This window comes from Corvus moneduloides, chromosome 6 (genome assembly GCF_009650955.1).
Source record: "Corvus moneduloides isolate bCorMon1 chromosome 6, bCorMon1.pri, whole genome shotgun sequence".
Classification (NCBI taxonomy): Eukaryota; Metazoa; Chordata; class Aves; order Passeriformes; family Corvidae; genus Corvus; species Corvus moneduloides.
This window is the reverse complement of record NC_045481.1, coordinates 37,552,903-37,577,674: the sequence shown is the minus strand read 5'-3', so window position 1 is coordinate 37,577,674 and position 24,772 is coordinate 37,552,903. Positions and strand designations below refer to the sequence as shown.

Genomic DNA, 24,772 nt, shown 5'->3' with positions numbered 1-24,772 from the left:
GGCTGACAGCCCGCCGGCGGCGGGGGGTAGCGGCGGGGCACTGCCCCCCGAGACGCCGGGTGCGGCGGGAGGGGCTGCGGGGCACGGCTTCTGCCGCCGGCCGGGATCCCCGCGGGCAGCCCCCGTCCCGCCGCCTCTCCGAGTGTCGGCAGCCCGCGGAGGGTCGCCGGACAGGAGCGGCCGGGCGCGGCCCCGGGGTGCCTGGTCCGCCCGGCGCGGCGGCCGCGGGGCCTCGGGCAGCCACAGGTGGGGGTCGGGGCCGGAGCGTTTTGCCGCTCCCGGCCGGGCACGGGCTGCTCCGCCGCGTTTGTGGAGCCAGCGACGTGGCGCTCGGGAGCCGGCGGTGCCGGCGGGGAGCCCGGGCTGTGCGAGCCTCTCCCACCTGCGAGTAGAGTAGCGAGTAATCCTCCCCGGTGTTTGCGGAGGCATTGCTCTGCTGTGTGCCTAGCGCGGGCCGTCGCCGAGGAAAGCCGGGCGCTAACGCATTCCTGAGTGGCTTTTGTTGTTTTTTTCCCTCGTGAACTCATTTTCCGAAGTTCCACCCCCCAGTCGGCAGGGAAAGGCAGCGTGCTGGAGCGTCTCGGCGCCCCGGCCAACCTCCTCCCGACTTCAGCGGGAGTTTGGGCTCCGCGCTGTATGTGGAGCGATGTGCGCGCAGTGAGACGGAGCTGGGGAGGCTGTGGCACAGGCTGGATCGCTAGATCAGTGTCCTAAGGAATCTGAGGAGCAAAAAGCCTTTACCCCGGCATGCATGAGCAGACGTCTTCCTCTCTTTCCACTCCCAACATCACAAACAACATATTCTGTTCCTAGGAATTAAAATATTCAGAGGTAGCAAGTTGAAAAAACAAGCAAACAGATGTGTCATGTATTTTGACAACTAGTGTGTTCACTTGCTGTCAATTCAGACAACTGCTTGAAAAGAAATTTAATACAGTTTTATTTCCTATCTATACATGTCACAATCTGCAGCTCTTACAGGTAGGCTTGGCAGAACCTATTTGGATGAAATTATTTCTTGCACAGTCAAGAATGTTGTCAGGTGAGAAATAGTGAGTGGGAGAGTAAAATGAGGAATAGGTGGAAATTAAAATCCCTATTTGCCTCCTAGGTGATTCTTCCTGATACCTGCAGGAAGAGATGCTGCAGCCAAAACTGCATTTTTGACCTATGAAGTTATTAAAGATACCTGATCTCTAATTCTTCATTTTGGTTGATATTGATGGAGGATTATACTTGGACAATATGTACAACTCTGACTGAACACTTGTACTGTATGTTAATTTCCTACATCATTGATTTCTATGCAAACTAAAAACCATGAAGGGTCTCTAACAATATTTCTTTGTTTAATTTGTGGCTAACTCTTTCAGCAGGGCAGTCTGAAGGATGCTGAGTAGTTTGATTTTCCATGAAGGCACCTGTAATGAAAATGTCTGTCAGTTTGTGTGTGTGTTCAGCAGCCTGACTACATCAGTTTTCTGTAACACAGAGAGAGCTGCTATGAAGCTTTCATGTTATATTCCAGTATTGTGAGTGGTGAAAGGGAGGATGCTTTCTGGCATGCACTGGGACATGTTGTTTGTGTTACGTTGGAGTTAAGTAATGCAAGGTTAGATCATCCTCACCCAAGGTGATTAAATTGTTAGCCCAGCAAACGATCTGTAGCAACTAAACTCAAATGATCAGCTTGTCCATTTTCCAGTGCTCTCTGTGAATTTGCTAAATGAATAGCAGCAGATAGAAAGGCAAAAGACTGAGTGTGGGGAAACCAGCTGGGGAGTCTCATTAAGGAAAGGAATAAAGACCTTCTGCCTGTGTTCCGCGTTTGCTCCTAGACTACTGGTACTCATCTGGGTACAGGCTGCTGGTGGCAGAGCGCTGGCTGGTCACACAGTGCTGGGTCCCCTTCTCCCAGCTGTTACAACCGCGCTATGAGTTCCTCTGCTGCTCTTCTGCCCTGTGAGGTGGTGCCCTTGTGGCTGTGGGAGGGTGGCATTTTGGCAAGAAGGGAAGTGGCACATCTGAAGTCTGTGTTGGATCACTGGTAAGGCTTTAACAGAGTTTGAGAGCAACAGGGCTGCTCACTTAGCAGCGCTTTCTGACTGGCTCTGTGGGCTAGCAAGGCATCCTGTGAGAAGCTGACCAACCAGTGAACTGGGTGGAGTTGTAATGTACTGCGATAGATGGCCAGGCGAGAGGGATGGAGTAATTTTTCTCTGAAGGATGTGGAGTCCACTGCCAGGACATAATACTGGACAAGGCTAGACCTGTTCTGGTCTGTCAGTCCTGTGCCACTGCATAGGGAATAGCCACTCTCCCTAACAAAACTACCTTTACATTTATTTTCTACCTTCCTGCTTTCCCATGGTCTCCTTTGATCTTCTGGTTCCTCCTTTATATGCCTGTCTTTCTTAAATGCACTTAGATAGTTGGCTTCCGTGTCTTCTCATGGTAACAAATTCCATACATTTGCTTCTGCTTGAGGGAAACACTCCCCATCCACCCACACATGTAACAGTGCTCCGGGCCAAATTCTGATCGCTTCTGTGTCAATATAAACCTGAGCAGCTTCGCCAGCTCTGGCCCTGCTGCTTTGGGGTTGCAGTGGTGTAGCTCTGGGTACAAGGTGGTCCTTTGGCTGGACTGAAGGGTCGTCCAGGCAGCTCATTTAGCACACACCCACATCACGCGACAGAAATATCTGTTCTCTAAACAGCTCTGCTCCTCAGTGAGGTATGCTGTGAAATAGGCTTTCATGGGTTTTGCAAATTGTAGAGAAGCTTTCTGTAATGCAGGAGAACAGTGTATGCTGAATAACAAGACATAATTGATTCTTTCTCGTATCCAAGCTCTTTACAAATGCATACAATGGAGCAAGCATGATGATTTTGTAGCAGCAGAAGAACACCGTAGCTTAAATTCAGGCCTGGGGAAAAGAGGGGGGTGCGGTAGCGTGTTGAACGGATGCAGTTAGCACTGCTGGATCACTGGCACGGCGAAGCTCCTGGCGTTTCTGTGCGTCTCTGCTTGGGCACTGCTCTGCAGAACATCACCCTGCTGTTACACGAGTTGAAAAAATCCCCATGTACACACTGAACCACCACTTTTCTCCAACAATTGTGCTTTCAGTGCTTGCATTTGCCTATTGCTTAGCAGACATAGTAGAGCAGTGCTGAGACTAACACACTCCTCTGCAGCGTGTGCTGGTAGGGTATGCAATTCCAGACCACCAACCTAGAGTAATTTGCTGTACTCCAACCCCCCTTCTTCTGGGGGTGGGGCGGAGTAGTATTTTTTTTTTAGGTATGAAATTTACAGGACCTCCAATCAAATTAAAGGTGTCCCAGGGTCAACCCGTGAAACTAAATTGCAGCCTCGAGGGGATGGAAGATCCTGAGATGTTGTGGATCAAGGACGGAGCAGTGGTGCAAAGCATAGACCAGGTGTACATTCCAGTAGATGAAGAACACTGGATCGGCTTCCTCAGGTACAACAGATGCAGAGAAGGAAGAATATCATGGAAACTATTGCACAGTTTTCTGCTGTCAGCTATATCTCTGCAACTGCAGTGCCCTCAGTGGGGCAGGGTCCTGTGGTCTGCAGTTCACTGTGTGGCAAGGGCATAACTGAGAGCAGAACTGAAGCCACTGAAAGCTGAGATTTTATCCACTAGAACCATACTGGTTTTCTGACTACTGTGGGGACAGGTGCTTTGCTAATGCTTGCAATGCTCGAGACGTGACTTCAAGGTGAAAGGATGTTCTTGCTTTGTTTGCTCATCTTGTTCTGCCATGCAGCAGTATAAATAGGTTTTCTCTCTCACACTCATCCTGTTCTCTTACTCTCTCTTTTGAGCTGTCAGTCTGCCTGAAGGGTGAGGATTGTTTATTGAAATGAGACTCCCAGGACTACATCCCCTTCCTTTCTCTGGGGAGGAGTGTTCGTCCTCTGAACCATCCCTGATTCATTTTGCAATGAATTCTAATTCATTCCTAATACATTTACACTACATAGTATCAGTCCTGCCCTATTCAGAGGCACAAAACTCTTGTGCAAAGCAGATCTCTGTGCCTTTATTCCGGCAGAAGAGGGTTGTCAGCTAGTTCTGGAAGTACTGAGTTAAACAAGACCCAAGGTTCTGCTCTGTCTTTTTTTATGCATTAAAAGAGCTTGTACAGGCAAACATACCAACACCATGAGAGCTCAAAGCTGTTGATTGACTGAGAATCACTCTTTGCTGAGCTCTGGCTTCATCTCCTGTTAGGTTTCTTGGATTGACATTGCACAGAGTCTCCAGTTCCACCAACTAAAAGTCTCTGTGTTAAAGCTTGTCTGTTAGAAACATTTTAGTAGGAAAAAACATCTGTGCACAGTAAAACTATTGCATAACATTATGTTGTGGAAACAGTTTGTCTTGAAACTATACTGTTTACTTCCCCCCAGTTCCACTAGTTAATGCTGCCCTTCACAATCTCAGTCTACTCTCCTTTCTTGTCTCTTGTTTTACTCCACTGAGAACTCTCTGCAGCACCAGAGATAAGTTAGGGTGCTAAATCTCGATGCATTTTTCTCCTTTTTCCTTTCTTCTCCTAAAGAAATCATTTCTACCACCCACGTGTGACTCTCTGCTGTGATCACTGTGTTTCAGAATATGGGCAGGACAGCTGATGCCATTTGAAGGTCCAGCTCTGAAAATCGGGCTGTAGTGGGTCCATTTTGTGCATTTCGGCAAACACTCTCCCTTTTCTGTCTTCCTTCCTGAGACGTCCTTCCCCTTCTCCAAGGAGGACTGCTAGCGTTAGAAAGGTGGGCATCAGCTCTGCAGAGGATCCCTGCATGGCAGCAGGCTCATGGCTGTGCGTCCCGTGGGGAGCAGTCAGCACTGGTGCATTGACAGGCTCTCAGAGTCACACTGGTGCCTTTGGTAGCTGAAACCTTCTTGCTTTGGCACTAAATTCTGCCCTTGCTCACCATGCACCAGCATAACCCCTTGAAATCACAAACTGGGAGGCCTAAGGAGTTTTGCAGAGTCAGCCACTCTTGGGATCAGAATAGCACTGAGCGCAGTTGAGGCAAGGGGGGCTCTTTTCTGACCCATCTGTTCCCACATGAGGCTGTTGCCAGTCCTGTCACCTGAGGCAAAGCAGTTGAGCTCACTGGAGGTTTGCAGTGTGGAGTTTCCTGCTAGCTCAGATGTTGTAGGCCAAGCTGTTGCACTTAAAGGCTAGCTAGAGTCATGATTCAGGATTGAGATGACCCCTTCCTATCCTCAGAGGACACAGATGACTGGTTTTCTGCGAGGATGTTTTGGAGGAAGACTGTCTGCTCTGTGAGGACTCTCTCCACCCACTTTAGAGAGGAGCCTCCCATCTCTGCTGTTTTGCCATGTGCTTTGTGCTGGCTGGCTGTTGATCTCCTCCTCAGAGCTGGCTGTGTCTCAGTGGGTGTTTTCCATGCATCTGGTTTGCCAAACACTGGAGGGTCCTTTGGGGCAAAAACATGCTTTATCCACATAAAATATCGATATGGCTTTTGACTTTTTTCAGCTTGAAATCCGTCGAGCGGACAGATTCTGGGAAGTACTGGTGCCAGGTTGAGAACGGGGGGAAGAAGGAAGAATCACAACAAGTGTGGCTCATAGTGGAAGGTAAGGAGGAGTAGTAGTGCTGGTTTCCTTTCAGGGCTGACCCACCAATATGCTCTAGGTTGAAGTGGTGAGAGCAGATTGCTCCAGTGACAGGCTTCTTGGCTCTGAACCATTGCTGCTAACTGCAGGGAGATCGCTACAGAGCAGGAGTAAGAAATAGAAGAACTGCTTCAAGGAGCAGAGCTGTCAGTTCACTGCCTTCTGGTTTTATTTTGGCATGTTAGGAAACAATTCTTTTCATGCAAACACTTTTCTTTCCAGCTTTTAAATCCATTGTTGCGTTCATCTCTAAGTAATTCATAGAATGGTGAATAGTTCAGGTTGAAAGGGATCCATGGGGCACATCTGGTCCAACCCACTTCTCAAAGCAGGGTCACAGCCCGTTTCTGTGTATCAGCCAAACAGGTCTTTGTGGGCAAGGTACAGTTAACCCAGTTGTGAGCTTTGTGAGAAGTGCTGTACATCAACACTTCATAGCTGTGACTGCTCCATGAGCCACTTTTCTGTCCGGGGTTGTCTGGTAAGAATAGCTTCTGCATGGCTGCCCAAAAGTCACCCAAGGCAGTGTGGATTGGTGGCTTCTTACTTTCTCTAGTTTCATTTCCCTTGAGCCATGATTCTGTTAGATCCTCAGAAGCTACTAGTCATAGGATGGCTTTGTATTTGGTGAAGAAATTGACAAGAACAGTGCATTTGCAGCAAGAAGTAGGTTTTTGGATGTATTTGGTAACATTTTGGGCCAGAGGCGAATTGACAGTCCTAAACAGGGGGGAGCAGGGAGGGTGTCGTGGGAGGTCATGTGGTCTGGGTATTTTACAGCAAAGGTCTTGCTCACTCAGAGCATGGAAACATTCATAGCAGCTCTCACAAGAAGAGTAACACATTCTGCCTTCCATCAATCCCAGGCTTTTGTCCACCTAAATTTTCAGGTGCAGTGTCAACTGGAGAATGTTGTTTACAGCTTAAAACACTCTCTTGTGCAGAGTTTCTATTTCTATCCAATTATCGTGGCCTGCTCCAGAGGTGGCTGCACTTGCATGGTGGGTGTGTTAGGAGTGTCTGGGTAACTCAGTGTGCTAAGCTGTCTGAAGAAAACGTGCTGCCCTTCTGGACTGCACGGGCAAAAAGTATCAAAGTCACAGAAAACCAGCTGCAGTTAGGTAAGGTGGAGTGTGTTGAGAATGAAGGCCAAAGCTTACAGCAGAAGTGAAACAAATCCAACCAGTTGCCTTTATGAGAAAAGCAAGTATGGCAGAAGGTAGTTAAACTTGAACTGGGCATGTAGTCATGTGTAAAGGGACTTGGTGGATAAAATTAAAAATTAACAAGTAGTGATAAGGGGTGGAGTTTAAAAAATGTGTCAGCTGTTAGCATAAGAAAACACCTGGGAATACAAAAGCCTATCAGATCCACCTTCACTGTTACCTCTATGTATTTCTTCCTGAGACGTGCCAGCTTTGTGTAGCAGTGGTTGCTCTATCGATGACAACTGTCCTCTGACTGAGAGAGGATCTTTACTCTGGTGATTTGCAGCCTTCAGAAAGTGCTGACACACTTCAGTGTGGCACACAAACAAATGTGGACTATTGGTGATCTAACTTTAAGTCAGCTTGACTGGATTTCTATGCTGTGTAATATCTGCCTTGAGATCTGCTTAGGTAATCTGTATCTGCCAGATTTTCTAGCAATGGTATTTGAACTGTCTTTGTAATAAAAATGTTTGATCTTATTAAACACTTCTTAGAATTTACATGAACAAAATTATTTTGAACCTGTTTCCTGCTTTAGAAACTAGTCTCAGGCCTTACTGAGAATATGATAGTGTTTGATGCCTGGAGAGGTGATCTCAGAGGCGCACTGTGGAGTGTTAAAAAAATGGATTATGTTTCTTACGGAACTTTCCATCTGAAATTACACCTCTGACTATGTGGCTGCTCCTGGGGCTGCTAGACCCATTGTGGCTACAGTCAGAGACCAAGCCACACCCGTGTGGACACATTCCCCTGAATTAGCACTGTCTCAAAACCGAGCTGTACATAAAAATCAGCCTTATAGGTCAGATGCTGGCTTGGAAGGAGGAATAGGTGGGATCATTTCCTTGTTTCGCCACTGATTGCCTGGCTGCCGGCTGCCCAGTGCCTCCATGGGACATCTGTGAAAGGGACGTGCTGGCACTCACCTCTTGTACCAGGAACTGGGAGGCTAAATGTGTCACAGGCAGCGAGGTGTCCAGGTAACATACGGACAGAGGCAGTGTGAGTTCCTCAGCTGGATGAGTCACTCCCTCAATTATGAAAGTTTTTAATTGTGGTCTTGTCTGCTCTGTTTAGCTGCTCCCAAAGTGAGAAAACCTGCCGAGCTGGGCAGGATCTTCCTGAAAGTTTACCTTGGGTGTCATGACAAATGGACAGGAGGCAGGGATCCTGCTCACAGGTAGAGAAATGGTGATTATTTTCCCTTCTAATCTTCCTCAGAGAAGGAGGGCAAAGCAGGCAGTGGTGTTACAGCTGGTATCTCAAAAGCTTACTCAGTTTTATTGTTTATGTGTGAATGCAATAAATAAATGAAGTAAAATACGTCAGCAAAAACAAGCAGTATGCCATGACGATGGGTATACCTGTCCTGAACATTAGCCTTTGCACAGATAGGCACTGTCATTCCTCAACAGACTTGGATTTAGACCTGTTTTAGTCTGTTCGTTTACTTACTACTCTAAAGGAAGGAGGCAAGGAAGGCACAACGGAACTGCCACCTGAAAGACACAAACAGTGACTGCACAGTCAGTGAAAGACTGAGGAAAGCACTTTTGGCTGTAGCTTGGGGGAAACATCTAGCGTTAGGCTTCTAAATAATTGCCTGCTGGTGGAGGTGTTCAGCATCTGCCACACCGGTGCAAGCCCTTGGGCCTTTGGCCAGGGACAGACTTGTGTAATTTCAGCATGTGAATGCACAATGTTGTCAGTTCCTCTGTTTCTGTGAGGCAACAGATCAGCTTCCAGAACACATTTTTTCCAACTGAGAATACCAGATTTTGGGGTAAGTGCAGTTGGTAGTAGCAGTGCTTGACACACAAAGATTTCTGTATAGAAGGGAACTGAACATTTCTCTGGGCCTTCAGCTCTTCCACCAATCACCAGAAGTACATACTGGCTGTCCTGCATGGTTGGTGAAATTTGTGCTCCTGGTTTGGAGCACTGAAACCGTGAGAGTTTTCATGTTTCCCGCAAGAGGAACCACATCTCTTGATGGGTCGAATTACACTCAGCTATTGCCACTTAGAGCTGACCTAAGGTAGGTAGCATTGCAGCTGCATCTCGCTCCCCATGGGCCTAATCGGAGACCTGTTGTACCAGCCAGGAGTCTTTCCATGGTGGGGAACAGATAATTACCAAAAGAGCTGTGTCCGTGGGTAGCCTACAGCTCTGAAACAAATTACCCCTGACTCCAAGGCAGCCCAGTTGTCGTGGTGTCAGAGTGTGCTGGAAGGCATCTCCAGTCAATTAAGCTCCAGAGAGAGCATTGTAAATGCTCCCAGTCTCTCACTGCGGGGATTCTTTCCTCATTCATGGGTTTGTTAAAGCCAGTAGTTCAACACTTTCTCAAGCTTCAGTTTTTAACGCATGGCAAGAAGTATCTGCAGCTGGATTAGCTGTCTTTTAAAGTGGTGTCTGCCACCATTGAAGTTTTTGACTGTTGCCTCTTTGAACTCCAGTCTCTCCAGCTGAAAAATTGAGAAAATACTACCACTAAAAGCTGTTTCATAAGGGAGTCTTGAATTGAAAGTGGTTTTTCAAAGGCATTGTGGGAAGCAAGCACTCTTTCTCTCTGACTTCTAGTGGTAGTATTTAGGCACTCATGCCCTGAGGTGATCCAGCATATCTGACCCTTGGTTTTTGTGAAGGGCTTAGAGGGCGTCGGATTCAGCATAGCAGCTGGACAGATGGATGTCCAGTGTTGAGCACTGGTATTAGTGGAAATAAACAAGGGGCAGTTGCTCCAGTTATTGTCAATTGTCTGTTGCTTTTCCAGGTGTGCCCTACTTTACTGTGGAACCTGAGGATGTGTCCGTGTCCCCTAATGCCCCATTTCATATGGCCTGTGCTGCTGTTGGTCCCCCTGAACCAGTGACAATTGTCTGGTGGATGGGAGACTCCAGAGTGGGGCTTCCAGACGTCTCCCCCTCCATCTTAAATGTGTCAGGTAAGGCTGCTGGCACTGCAGGGGATCACTTTGAGCATCAGAAGAGGAGAAGAGCTCTCTTCTGATCGTGCCTTGTACATTGGATAGCCAAATAGTGTGGGAGTGGTGTTTAACTCTGCATTAAGGGTTGAGTGGTCATGATCACATACAAAGATTATCTCAAGGGGTGATGGTTGCTCAGTGTGTTTTCTGCTGGCCTGAGGCACAGAGGCTCTTGAGGCACACAGAGTTTGGGTGTGACTGGCACTCTTGTTAAAGATGCTACTGAACAGATGATGCATTGGGTGTCTCTTGTTCCATCTCGTGGAGGGTGTTCATGGTTGTATTGAGTGACTCTGTTGGTGCCATTTCTCTTGGAATTCTCCAAGCATTCACATGTAACAGATGCCATACCCTCCTTCTGTGCACAGCCCTGTCACACACTGCTTTCCCCTCTCTTACCCACCCCCATCTCTGTTCTTGCAGGCTTGCTGGATGCTCTTATCATTAAAATCTGACTGCCTCATGTAATTGTTTGACACTTCAAGAGTGATTGTATCAGTGCTGAAGTGGGCTGGTTGATACCCTTCAAGACCAAGGTTTGCCCCAGAGCAGAGCTTTCCCCAGCAGGGTCAGCAGAAGAACTCAGGAGCCAGTAGGTGTTAGGGCCTCTCTTCAGACCCCTTTTAGAAAAGGGTGATGTATCTCTACCAGGAACTGACTGCAACTGTTCTTGTGGTTACCTCTTAAAAGTAACTTGATTCTAGTTAGTTGTCCAACAGCCTTGTGTTATGTTTTCTGTTTGCTGCTGTTTTATTATTCTCAGCAGCCCTGACCCAGAGTTGAACTAGTTATTTAGAAAGAAAAGGTTTTACAACTAAGACCATGTCTGGAGCCTCTTTATCAGTGTTAATACAGTTACACCCAGGGTGAGTTTTTGTATGTTTTTGGCCATCCTTTGAGCTATCCAGTCCTATTCAGGCTTCCCTTAGAACCATATTTAAATGCAAATCAAAACATGATTTGTGATTTGAAATGGTTTCAATCATCTGCTCCCTCTCTTACATAGCCACTGATGCTATTCTAAGTTGGAAATTAAAACTGCTCCCTTATGATATGATCTGCCTGTTGAAATGGAAATGGAAAAGATGGATAGGCAAGAGGGAAAAGACAATAAAAAAATAAGTCACTCCTTCTCCACTAAACTCATCCCATGGTGCCTCAGAAAATTTCTGGTTTTGGGGAGCAGTGGCTTGGAGGTCTGAAGAAGGACATCTACTCCTAGTGATTCTCCAAATTAACTGCTATTTTATATATTAAGTGTCATCGGCACCTTTATTTGCTTTCAGTGTTCTTTGGGATGTCCCTTGGGCACACTCTTCCAGTACACTTTGAGGTGTCCCTTGGGCATATCTTGTCTTTGCAGCTGAAAACATGTAGCAGGACACAACCTGCATGGCTGGATTACCAAAGTGTGTCAAAAAAGACAGTTGGTAAGAAAATGAGCATTGCTAGCTGAGGAAAGTATCACGCTCTGAAGAAAATAGTAACAAAGTACTTGGATAGAAAGCAAGCATTTAGAAGCTTCAGCAATGTTGTATTTTGGAAAGCAGTGCTGGCATGGTGCTAGGGAACATGCAGTTCCTGGTTTGTGGTGTGTTTTGGATTTTCCTCAGGGCAGGGCTGTGTTAGGTTCTGTCTTGGGACAGGCCTACCACAGCAGGTGCTGCTCTGCTGCTCTGCCTGGCCTTCAGCCTGCTGGCAGCATCTTCCTCTGCTTCACAGGGATGAGAATAGCACTCCCTCCTCTCTTCCATTACACCTTCTTTGCAATGCTGTTAGTCTCGGGCTTGGGAGATAAATCAAAGGTCAAAGACACTGTGCAAGCTGCTCTCTGCAGCTCTGAAATGTTTTTCCTTCCTAAGTTGTATGCCCACAGTGTGCCAATCTTTAACTTTTCTCGGATAGAGCCTTTTAAGGCAACTGAGGGCCCAGACAAGTGACAATAGTTGCTGGACACAGTTCTCCAGGCAGCCTTGCAAATCTATCTCAGTTCTGATTAATTTGCAATATCTATATGCATCTTGGGGCAGCCAGACGTCAGTATGATGCCATGGGATGGAGGGATGCTCACAGAAGACATTCTTACTTGTATCACCCCTGGAAAGTGTTTCAGTGCTGGTTCAGTAGCATTTAACTTCTAATTCCTTTGTGTGTGTCTTCAAAAGTCTGATGCAAGGTGAGGGACAGGTGGGCACTGACTAGCAATAGGCAGCATCTGATTGCAAGTTTGCCTGGGCTTATAGGCCAGTTAGAAGATGAATGTTGCTCAGGTGAAGGCTGAGGCCCAAAGGCTTTGTGTGAGCTCCCAGTTCAGCACAATCCTTGCTCCAAAGATGCTCACCAGAATGTGAGAAGCAGACATCTACTACCTGAGCACTGTAAGCTGCTGTCCTGACAGATTCATCCCTCTTTTTCAGTGCTTTCTGACACTTCCATGAAATCTTTTCTATGTTGCTACAGTCCCTCCATTAAAAATGTGTTTAGCACATTAGTTACTGAAATCTGCATGCCTTTGATTGGCACCCAGCTCACCCCTCCAACTGCCTGTGGAGCTTGAGCTGGATGTCACAAATAATTTAAATTCTGCTGAAGTTGAAGCTGGATTATATAGCTATTTCTGTTTCCTTTTCTTGGCTGATCTCCAGGTATTAATCAAAGCACAGTTTTCTCCTGCGAAGCTCACAATGTAAAGGGATTGTCTTCATCTCGGACTGCCACTGTTCAAATCAAAGGTGAGAGACTGGGTGCAAGAGACTGGGCAAGGGCCTTGGATTTGCTCTCTGGGGAGGGAAAGTAGGGCTCCTTAATGCAAGGAGTTGCCTCAAAGCTGCCAGCACCAGTTGGAGCTCTCAGCAATCAAAACAATGCTTTGTGTTCTAACAGCAGTTCCCACTTCCTATGCAGGGCCGTATCCCAGGCTGTTGAGAATAATCCACATCTGATTCAGGAGTGGAAATGTGATGTCAAATGACAACTTTTCCTTGAAAAGGAGAGAGCTGGGGCAGTTAAGTTGTTTGTGAGAGATGAAGCTGATATAAATTTGCAGCAGGGAAATCTTTCCCTCTTGGGAATAGATGGGTCTTGTTAGAGCTGAAGAGGCCATTACTTCTGCTTGCTTTTATTAGCATCACATTAGATGTTGAAAAAAATCAAAGAAGGTGATCACCAGTGGCCAGTAAGGTCTGCTCATCCACACTGAGTTTATGAATTTTATTTTTTTAATTCTTTGCTCTTTAAAAGCTCATTGAAAACAAGTAATTCCTAGCCTGTGCATGACCAGTTGCCATTTGGAAGTCTCCAGGCTGATGTGACATTTGCTCTGTTCCTCCAGGTGACTGAAACAGGGATAATCAGAGCAATCAGCTCTTCCCCTCCTCTTCATGTTGAGATGCTTCTGCATTTGAATTTTTAGTCATGCTTTAATGCACTTTTAATTACACAATCATCAGTTCCAGGAGAGGCATGGCACAAAAATAATTTGTTCCGAGTGGTAGCTTATTGCTCAGCACAAATACAAGCAATCCTTTATGTCTGTATCAGTATCAGAACTCACAGTTGTAGTAGCTAATGTTCATTAAAGGACAGATCAAAATCCAGCTGTAATCTACTACTCTTGGAGTGTGTTTTTGTTCAGGACATTGTGGTTACTGCTATGCCAAGAATGCAGAATGTTGGACTAGTAAGATTTATAACTTAATTTAAAGCCATTTGGAGTTGTTGCCTTGAAGGCTTGTCTACCCAGGGGAGTTAGTTATTGTGGAATTTATCTTCTATGCATATTTTTATCCTGGGATAGAATTTAGTTCACAAAGCTATTACACTTTAAAAAATCTCGTCAAGCCATAATTTGAGAAGACATTTAGCATAAACAAGCTCTTTAATTTTTTAGTGTTAATACAGATTATTTTTTTTTTTAACCATTAATAAGATGAAGGAGTAAAGACCTCAGAAGTCTCTCATTTCCCAGCAATTATGTTTAGCTGAAAAGTGCTCCTCAGGGGTCAGTCATCAGCTAATGAATCCACACAACCTGTTTAAGAGGGACATACTGCCATCACACACTTGTGTCACAGACACATGTTCTAGAGCTGAGAAAGAGCAAGCTTAAGTGACTCAACTAACATTGCACCAGTATGTGTGGCATGTCCTAGAGACAGAAAATCTAGAAGCAAGTTCAGTGCTGTAGTCATAAAAGTTACATCTGTAGTACCTCAAAGATGTGTCTAAAAAAGTAGTTATACATTTACCTAAGTGATGAGGCTTTTGTGAATAGAAAAAGTTCTAAGATCTAGTACAGACCTGTTAAAATTAAAGCAAGGCTCCTATGCAGCGGAAATAGGGCAGGCTCAAATAATGTTTATTTCGTTCTTGATCCTATAAACATACAGAATTCAATGAAGTTGCTCCTGGGAGTAGTTGTGTGCACATGCATGTTCAGGGCCTTCCTCTCTTACACAAACCCATCTGCTAATGAGGACTCTTAAATCTTTCTACCATTTATTAAACAATTAGTTTCTCCTGTGTTTCCAGAGGCAAATATTTTTGCTAGGACGTTGACAAACTGTTAACATTTCTTCCTATTTGCTCCTGTTGTTGTTCATTATCTATTCTCTGTAGTGCCCACAATGTGCTGGGTGTACTCCAAGCAGAAAATTACTGTTATTGTAGCCCACAGTCCCCAGCCATGTACAAAGCCCCATTGTTCAGCCACTCTCTAAGCACAGAGGAAGTTAACTCTCATTATGTTAACGCTCAAGGTCCTGTTTTCTGACAGCCTTTGCTCTCCTTTATATGTGCAGCTAACACTTTTAGGGTTGTATCCCGTGTTTCAGAGCACAACCGGAAATAGCCGCCCACAGTTTTTTCCCAAGAGGTGGTTGGGAAATGCATCTGGCCCTTCTACAGCTTGCAGAGTTAGGGGAAGGTGCTAGCAAGCCTGCCCTCCTCAGCCCCTCGTTTACAGAGGGAGGGGGTGTGTTAGCTGCTGATTATTTACTCTCCCTGTTGGCACAGCACGTAGCTCCTTCGGGCCTGCCATCCTGCCTTGAAAATCACGTGTCGCCCAAAAGTTAATGAGTGTGTCTGCAAAACTTTGAGTTACGGACAATGTTTCAGCAGTACCCAAGTAAGCAGTAAAAGCAGGATTTTTTCGCCATAAAGAGCTTACAAACCTGAACACTGACATCGAAAGAGAATGAAACGAAGATGCAGGAAAGTTAACTCACAAAGAACTCATTGCCCAGCTTCCATCTCAGACCCTTGGTCTGCTGCCCCACCTCACACCCACACACTCTGTTCTTATCTAGGTGGCAGGCCACTGCCCTGGGTCCTGGTAACTGGTTAACCAGCCAACAAAGGCTTTATAGAGTTAATCTGTGTCACCATCTATTCCTCTCCTCCAGGCCCTCTGCAGAGACCTAGGCTTTTGGGCTCTGCATTTCTCTTGCAAGATGGCCCTGTGGAGATGCTGAAGGCAGCAGTACTGAGGTTGTCCTTGGTGCAATGAAATACAAGGGTGCTCTGGCAGGATAGAAGATGCAGCTGGAGAAATCCTGGCTTGCAATTACTTTTCCATTGCTGCTTTCTGATGGATGCAACTCAGGAGACGTGGAAAACTTGATCTGCAGGCAGAGCCTCATCCTGAGGATGGGTTTTTGAAAGAAGACTCCTGAGGGTACAATTTGTTGAAGTGCTGCAGGGAAAGTATTACAGCATCAGCGTAGAATTTTTTAAAATGAGAAGAAGGTCAGGGGAGAGGTTAGTATTCATGAAGCTGCTAATTTTGTCAGGAGTGTCAGGAGGTGCCTGAATGAAAACTCAGAGGTGAAAAAGAGATGGTGAGTGGAAGGATAGGAATTAACTATGTGAAATTACAGTGAGAGGAAAGAAGAAGTCAAAGGGAAGCATCAAGGATCCCGAAAGGAAACCAAACAGTTTGGTGCTGTGCTGTGGTGGCAGGAAGCACGAGCATCTGATTAACTGTCCAGTCTTGGAATCCTGATTTTGTTCCTGGCCCTGCCCTTAATTTGTAGAGTGGTATCAATCGTGTGGCAGGCACTCCCTTTGGCTTGAATTTCCCCTCTGTAAAGCAGAGTTTATTCATCCCACGGCTGAGGAGGCAGTTTTCAGTCGAGGCTCTGTCCCAGGGTGTTTCAGTGGGAGTCTGCAATGGACACCTGGAGGCAGCACAAAGCAGTCCACTGCAAATCCAGCTCCAGGGTATTCAGGTCACTACATCAAACCATACTCCACCTGGTGCTGGCAGAGCTTGTGTCAGGGGCTGGACTGAGAACCTGAGGTGGGATTTTAAAGCCCTGACTTAGTTCACAATGCGGGTCCACAGGCAACCGTGTGCAGGGCTGAGTCATGCGCTGCAATGGAGGGGGCAGGAAAGAGAGCTGAGTAGCAAAGGAGTGAACATCACACACTGGCATTGCTATCAGAGAGGTCAACCTGTGTGCATCCAGCAAGTGTGCTGGACAATGAGAGAATGTCTGACAATAGCTTGTTCAATGTTAAGATAATAGTTTCATTCACAGCAGTCAGGGACACTCTCTAAAGATGTGATATTGTACCACATTTCTGTTAGTGATTTCATTGCATAATTTTTAGCCTCAAGCCTCTTCCACTTCCATGTGAATACCTGCTCAGTTCTGTGTACACTGAAAGGTCTCTTTGTTTCCTTCCTAGCTATGCCTCTCCCGCCTCTCAATGTAACTGTAAGCCAAGTCACCAGCAGCAATGCCAGCGTGGTCTGGGTGCCAGGATTTGATGGCCGCGCACCCCTCCATTCTTGCACTCTTCAGGTATGGCCTCTCTGGATTGTGCCCTGCCCTGCATGAATAACAGGACTCTCCTGAGCCACAACATTTCCTGGGCCATTGTTTGCTCTCCCATCTTATTAGCAGTGTTTCAATTCTTACTTCACAGCCTTAAAGCATAAAAGCTTAACAGGAGGCAACTCGGAGTGTATATAGGTGCCAAAGTGCAGGTCATGAACTTCATGCTCAAAAGTTAAGTGTTAAAGATTGGCCACATTCTCCTTGCCAGCAGGTTATCACATCAGTTGCTTCGTGGCAGCTACTCCATGCAGGTCATTACACTGCAGCACACATGAAGCACACAGCACTCTGTGGGAAGTGCCCTTGAGCAGCTGTGGCTGCAGGGTGTGCACCCTTCCTGCATGGAGCGGCGGCCCATGGTAGCTTGTTCCAGTGCAGGTGCCTGTGAATCCCACACCAAATCAGGCCTATGCTGTGGGATGCCAGAGGAAGTGGAGGAAATTGGACATACCAATGAATCCAAGGTATGAGGAGCCTGCAAAGTATAGGATGTGGTACAGGAAAGGTAGGAATGATGGAGGTAGGAGACAGACTGGGCTTTTTGATACAAGATCAGGCCTATTTGCATGTTTCAGAGCAATTTGAAGCCCTGTCTCTAAATCTTGATTGGTTTTCCATTGTCAAAGACCAGTTCTTCCTAGAAAATCAAGCTTGATAATATTCTGTAGGTCTCCCAGGTGCAGAGTACTCCACATCTGAAAAATTGGTCTGCTTCTTGAAGTTCCTGAGAACAATGGTATGTGTCCAACCTCAGGCAGAGTTAGTTTCTGTCATTGCATACTTAGCTGTAGAATCAGATCAAAGAACAGGTAACCAAGTGAGAAAATAAATGGTGATACCCAAAGCGGGCTGTGCAAACACAGCTAGGCACGTTCCCCATGGATTTATTTGCCAGGCCCCTATGCTTTCCCTACCTGATTACAGCAGCATTGTGATCTGGAGTGGAATTTCTATGGGGTGTTGCCAACTATGCAGAGGAGGATTATAAACTCAAGGTATGCTGGAAGCAGTCTGGATAATTTACTTGCAGTCCTCTTTTTATTGGGGGGGGGAACAGAGATTTCATGCTCTGATGTTTATTATATTTCAGAAGTAAAATAAATCATCTAGTTTTAACTGGTAGAAAGAACTCCTGAAGGCAGCTGGCCCTGGTCTCTGGGTTTTGTTGCTGCTTCTGTTCTTGCTTGCAGTTGAAAATGGTTTTCTTCCTCCGTTTTACAATGCCAGTTATCTCCAGCTGGAACAGCCTATTCTCTCTGGCTTGCATGCTGCAATGCTAATCATTCTGGGGTTTAAGTTGTCCCTCTCACTTTTGGCAGGGGCAGGGGTGGGGGATGGGGCATGTGGAAAAGAGGTTGAATCAGAGCAGCCCAGTTTCTGTCCACTCAGCAGTCTCTCACCCCTTTTCTAAGCCTTTTCTGTTCTATTTGGGGAGGACGGAGTCTGGGAGCAGGGTAACTTGGCAATGACCCTGCACTGTCAGAAAACCGTGCTTCCTCTGACTCCCACATTGAGACATTCTGTGTGAGGCATTGACCTACATTTCCATGTGAAAATGCACGTGTTCCTGGCTCCTCATGATTGCACTTCTGCTGGGAGTCTCCCAGAAAGAGAAGGGGAATTGGAAGTTTGCTGTGTTTTTCTGGCACTCGGGCATTGCAGCGGGTGCCCCAGGAGCACCATGTTCAGACAAACAGATTGCTTCTGGGGACAGGGCAGGGAATGGCAGCGTTTTCTGACTTAACACAGGCCACGTTCCAGGGTGTGAAAGGGGCAGGTGCAAGAGCACTAGCTCTTGGGAGTGTTGAACAGAAACTCATCGTCCAGCAGACAGGGTTTTACACAAAAGTTGTCTTGTTTTTTCCTTGCTTTGGATGAGACTGATAATGACTAACAACATGCTTTTCTATTCAGGAAAGTCGAGATTCTTCCTTTCCACCAGCCAAATAAATCAGTGTGCCAAAAGTGTATGTGAGAGTGAGCGGAGGGGCAGTGAGAAAGGGAGAAAGGCTGCCATATAAAATATATAAAGTCCATATGACTCTTTTGCTTTGGTCAGTACATCTTGCTTTTACTCTCAGCTTTGCTATTTCATATGCACTTGAGGAGAAAGTCTGAGCCTGGGAGCTATGCAGTGATTTCTGCTATTGTCAGTACAAAAGTAGGAACACTGAACCTGCCTGTGCGTTAAAAGCACACAGTGATATCAGATTTAAATTGACATTCATGCTGCTTTAAAGCTCAGAATTGGAAACAAAAGAAAAAGAAGGGATGCAGGAGTGGTGAGAAGTTTCTTTTCAGTTAATTTTGAAACAGGTTAGTTGAACATGTCTACCATGTCTCTCATCCACTAAAAAATTGAAAGTATACAAACTTCTGGAAAAAAGAGGTTGGCAAAAGGTGACAGTAGGCAACAGGCAAGTTGCTCTACCAGTTTCCATAGTTTTCATTGCCCAGATTTAAACAAGCCTCAGAAGCTGGCTGCTACCACTCAAAACGACAAGCACATTTAGTTTTCTTTGAAGGAATAATAATCAACTGTAGAAATTGTAACATAAGGGAGGAAATGTTTTAAAATATGGAACCAAATTTTCATCTGGTGGAAAATTTTTGTACTGCCCGAGTGATGTCACTTCATGATTTTTAGTTTGACAACTCCCTTTTCAGTATTTTAAGCATCACTGGTACTATATCTATTCTTACACTTTCCTAAACTGACAATTAAATGGGTTGTTACCCATATGGACATGTTAGTCATACTGTTTATGGTACCAGTCATCTCTGTTTCACTCTTGGCACAGGTAGCTGAGTCACCAGATGGCCAGGAGGTCTCCACTGAAGTCACCCCAGTGCCACCCTTTGCCTACGGCGTGCAAGGCCTGAAGCATTCCACCAACTACAGCGTTCGTGTGCAGTGCAGCAATGAGATGGGCAGCTCCCCTTTCACCAACAGGGTTTATTTCCAGACCCTGGAGCTTGGTAAGAAACAGCAGACAGGAGCAGGACAGCAGTTCTGAACCTGAAAAAGAGATGATTATAAATGTCATTTACTCCTTGCTAGTTCTGAAATATGGGAAGCATTATGCTGTTGGATTGCTCATCCGCTGTAAGGGTCTCCTAGAACAAAACAAGAGCAGACAGTCAAGTGTGGTTAACAGCAATGATGCATAATGCAGGAGCTGACCCAGCCATGGGGCTTCTGCATGCTGGTCCCATTAGCTCTGTGAGATTCTTGGGATCTTGAGAGAAGTGAGAGCTGCTGACCTGTCTTCTCCACTTGAAGCCACAGAGTGCTGGTGGCTTGCAGAAGTTCTTCTCTCGCCTCACACCCTCTCTTTTCTGGATGATCTCAGGAAAGAGGGTGAAAATGCCATTTTCAGTGTGGATAGTGCCTTATTTTCCTGCACAGAGTGATTGTGTTCTGTTCTCTGCTTTCAGCTCCAAACAGCACCCCTCAAAATATCCATGTTATTCAAAGAGATCCTGGTCTAATTTTGGAGTGGGAAGGTGTGGCTCCAGATGTGCTGAAAGAAAATGTCCTGGGATACAGACTGGAATGGATTCAGGATAATGTAACTCAGGTAACAGACTGAGAAGGTACTGAGCCATTGAACACAGAGCTGCAGAAGGTTTATATTAAATTTGCTAGGCATTAAGGTCCCTCATCTATACCAGGGGATTAGATTGGTGACACTGCTTTTGTGTAAATGGATCTATTCTGACTTTAGGGAATGCCTCGGTATTTGACTTCAAGATTTAGGGCCATTTCTTCCTTCCTGGCATATTCAGAATTCCTTCACTTGAATGTTCTTCTGCAGTCAGACCAGTTCTCTGCCGTTCCTTGTACAAGAAGGACAACACAGAGAGAATCCACTTTGTGTCTCTCTGACTCTTTCTTGGGCTGTCCAGCTCAGACAGTGCAGGATCTGGGCTTTCTCTCTCCTGTGACTGGGCCTTGGCTTTCCAAATCCTAGGAGCAAAGGTGTATTTAACAAGTGAATGAGTTGTGCTGTAAATCACAGAAGGAAGGTTGTGGATTCTTAATACTTAGGGAGTTGAAAGGACCCTGACAGCATGAGAGCCTTTCATTTGTTCTTTGGCATTGACCTTTCCCAGGTATCTATCAGCCTTTGAAGTTCACAGCATTTCTTATGGTTTCTAGCTTCCTAATAGGTATTTACCCAGTGCTTATTAATGAAGAGCAAGCCTATAATAATAGACAGCTGGAGGAAAAAGAGACTTATTTCCTATTTTGTATGACCCATTTCATACTAGGTCAGCATCATTGACTTTGAGTGATGGTGTTTTGAGTTCTCATTGAATTTACACTGTGTCAGTGGTGGCAGCCAAATACTCATGGGTTTGCTGTATGAAGAAGATCCACAAAACTACTGAAAATATGTTGGCCTTGCCATCCTAAGTGAAAATTGGTGCCGAAATTCAGAAGCCATTTAGGATTTGGTCAACAAGTTAGAACAGACAGACAGACTCCTCCCTTGGATTAAAACCACCAGATGCTTTACAGTAAATCACAAGAAGGAGGTATATCTTTTAATAGCAGAGAAAACCATATTTCTATAGCAACGTGCATGGGAGGACCTGAAAGGAAGAAATTATTAAACCTCCTATCTGCCTTATGCCTTGGGAAACTGCTAGCAATTTTTGGGAAGAGAAACCCAAGACAACAGCCCAAATCTCAGGCAAAACTGAGCTAAGGATTGAGGAGTCACAATTCCCAACCCTTGTTGTAGTGCCAGTGAAGTACATGGTACTGTTTTGGTTTAAAGGTGAAGTTTTACATTAGATACCTTTTAAGACAGCTCACAGTTTGTTGTCATTTGCACTCAGGGGGAGATGGTCGTGCAGGACACAAAAGCCAATCTCACCATGTGGAATCCTCTCAAAGACCTGATTATCAGGGTGTGTGTGCTGAATTCTGCAGGGTGCGGGCCGTGGAGTGACCTCTTCCTGCTTGAAGCCCAGGAGGTCATGGGTGAGTGTCTACTATTTTCTCTTCACTTTGGGGGAAAAGTCAGAAATACTGGGACTGCTGCTTTTTCTGAGTCTTTTTCTTTCAGTGCTCACAACTTACTGAGACATATGGGCTTATACAACAGCACACTTCATCAAGGAGACTGGAAATTCAATAATCTTTAAAGAGCTAGTATAAACAAAACACTTCTGGCCTCTACTGTGTCTTCTTAGAACAGTGTTTTACTGTGCTTAGTGCAGAGCAGAAGGGCAGACACAAAGAAAATATGCAAATGAAGGTTTATACAGATTTACACAAGTAAATGTGACAGAAAACTCCTCTAACACAGATTCTCTTCTTTGATTTAGTTTTATGCCATTCCTGCTAGTTTTAGTGAAGCGTGATTTAAACCATGGCCACATGGGTGTTCATAATGGTTTTTCTGAATGTATTTTTATTGAACCAGTTTAGCTGTCTCCAAGGAAAAGCTGAGCTACTGGTAGAAGAGGAAGATGATGGTACAGACGCTGTACCTTGAAATCTGGACCACGTGGAAGGGTTTGTTGGGAGCAACATGCGCGTGTGGAGTGCACTCCTAGTGCTGAAGGGCAGTTAGGCTCACCTGGGGTGATTTGCTTCCTGCTTGTGTTTCACAGTGAATGGGAAATAGGAGTCAGGCTATGAAGCAGGGCAGGATGTTACATGGGGAGATGGGTAGAAGGAAGAGAATGCTCTTGCTTGTGAAGGAAACTGTAACAGAACTAAGGGGAAGGCATTCCAAGTAAAGATGGGGATTGGTGATGAGAAGTCAGTGAGGTGTGATCATACAAAAAATCCCCCAGTCTCCTGAGGTTTTGTTTCCAAGTGCCCATGGCAGGACAAGATAGCAGTCTCTAATTTCTGCTGCTGACCCACGTGCTGTTGCTATCTTCCCACTCCACACGTTGTTGAGGAATCACACGGACATTGAGCTCTCCTGATCCCTCCACACTTAGGGATGGCAGGGGGACTCTAGAGGGGAGCTCCCAGGCAAGCAGGAGGTGGGGGGTACAGGCAACCAGTAGAGAACTGCATCCTTACCTGCAGGAGTGCATTTAGTGCTGGTTTTAGCATGCACATTTCTCAGGTCCTTTGGTAGCCCAGTTCCTGTGATGAAGTCAGCACTGAAGGTCAAGTGTGAGCACACAGTCACTGTGGGATCGAAGCCCTCAAATTATTTAAAACAGAATGAAGGGATGTGGAGGTTCAGAGCTGAGCCTACTGAGGTTGGTCACTGGCTCCATCAGTTTTTTCCTCCTACTTTTTGATTAGGTATTTTCTGTGGTACCCAAATACAGATAAATGTATCGGAAGGAACTAGGAGTTCCATTTGGAAAATGGCCATCACTGGCAAGAAGCCCCAGGAAATGTTTAGGGTTTGCGTTTTACAGGGAGCTGGAATGGGATAATCCTGACAGCATTATCTGTTGTTGTTTGATTGTTTTTATTTACAAACCACTTCAAAAAAAGTAGCATCAGGAGTGGTCCTTGTTTTGGCCATATGTTGTCTGGAAGCACATATATTTCTTCGCAAGCATAACAGGCAGGAAGTAAAAGTTCACTGTGGAAACACTGACAGGCCTTAGGCAGCAGAGCTGCAGAAAGACTGCATTTTTGTTTCAGGCCTGGTAGAAAACATAAATCGCTTGCTTTCCTAAAATAGCAAACTGGCACTGGTTGCTTTATGTGAGAAATGCCAGGGGTGGTTTCTGACCAGCTCCCAGTGCGGCAATAAGGATGACTAAGCTCGTATAAACTTTAACTCAAATTTGTCATCGCAGTGAAGCTAGTGGGAGCTCCACCCTACTTATGCAGAGATCTTATGTGCTGTTTACAAAGATTGTTTTAATATTTTCAGAAACTTTCTCAGTCAAAACCTCTTTTTTTCATTGCAGAGCAAGGAACAGAATGGTTTCATAGCTTTTTCCTCTCTGTAATCTTCACGATTGTAGGCTGGAGAAGACTTGGATTATGTTCTTTGCACACCTTTGAGACATAAACTTCCTGCAAAATAGAAGGACTCATCATCAAGGGGCTCCTAAATACTCTTCTAAACTCTTCTAATAATAGTCTTCTCTCTGCCTCGTGCATTCTTAAGGCACATGCTGGTTGAAAAAGGGGATGCAGGAGATGGGAGAGAGACAGAGTTGAGAGAGAAGAGGCAACCTGTGGGCTGCAGCCTCCCTCAAGCTCAGTGACACGAGTGGGAAGCAATGATGTGTGGGGCAGAGGAGGAGAAGCAGCGAATTTCAACATTAATTTCTATTTCTGACACATTTTCTATAAACTGTGGGATGGGCTCCTGATTTCCAGCAGTTCAGAAACAGGGAGAATAATTTAGTTTAGTTTTGTTTTCATCCACACTCCTTTTGGAGGGACTCCCCAGAAGTTGACCTAAATGCCTGCTCTCTCACCAGAGCAGCCAACAGACAGAGACTAGAAAAATGAGCCTTGAGAGGTTTGTCTCACCACAGGGGAAGGAAACCTTGTTGTTAACTAGCAGAAAGGACCTTTTACATCAGTGTTGTTAGCTGTTTCTGATTGTTAGGCAGGAACAGCCCAAGTGATTGGCTTGGGAATTGTGGAGAGGGTTGGAATTACCTTTATTATATCTGAGAAATACAGCTTCTGTTTCTGATCTCTCCCTCTTCACAACAGCCTTGAAGGCTGGGTTGAAAGTTGCAACAAGAGGGAGTATCATAAGATCAGAGTCTATAAAGCCTTCTGGGTGGTAAAAGAATATGTGAGTCACTGAAGGAGATAAGATACTGGAAAATAAGTACTAAGGATCTGATAATTTGCTTCAAGTGGAGAAGTACTAGTCTGCTTCCTCACTGGTCCACGATTCTGTGTCCTTAAACTCTATCTGTTTATTAGACTAATATTACTTCTTTAAAAGCTTGAATGATAAGGCTCATCAATGCAGCTGGTAATCAAGCCTCAGAAGCCTCTTGCCTGCCAGGACTCTGCCAGTAAGGGTTGTCTGACTCTTTTTCATATGCATCTGTGCAGAGATTCATCCAAATT

General features: G+C 45.6%; 1 protein-coding gene across 2 annotated transcripts in view; it reads left to right on the top strand.

The window, feature by feature from the left end:
* Positions 1-24,772, top strand: part of TYRO3 (TYRO3 protein tyrosine kinase) — a 41,413-nt gene that overhangs the window by 200 nt on the left and 16,441 nt on the right. The window contains exons 1-9 of one of the 2 annotated variants that reach the window (XM_032113529.1): positions 1,112-1,274; positions 3,307-3,490; positions 5,550-5,650; positions 9,680-9,850; positions 12,538-12,624; positions 16,583-16,698; positions 19,536-19,713; positions 20,173-20,315; positions 21,583-21,727. In XM_032113529.1, coding sequence (XP_031969420.1) covers positions 1,223-1,274; positions 3,307-3,490; positions 5,550-5,650; positions 9,680-9,850; positions 12,538-12,624; positions 16,583-16,698; positions 19,536-19,713; positions 20,173-20,315; positions 21,583-21,727 — 1,177 coding nt within the window. In that variant the 5' untranslated portion in view covers positions 1,112-1,222. Of the gene's footprint in view, positions 1-1,111; positions 1,275-3,306; positions 3,491-5,549; positions 5,651-9,679; positions 9,851-12,537; positions 12,625-16,582; positions 16,699-19,535; positions 19,714-20,172; positions 20,316-21,582; positions 21,728-24,772 lie in introns of those variants that run through there. The other variant, XM_032113530.1, reaches the window with a different exon arrangement.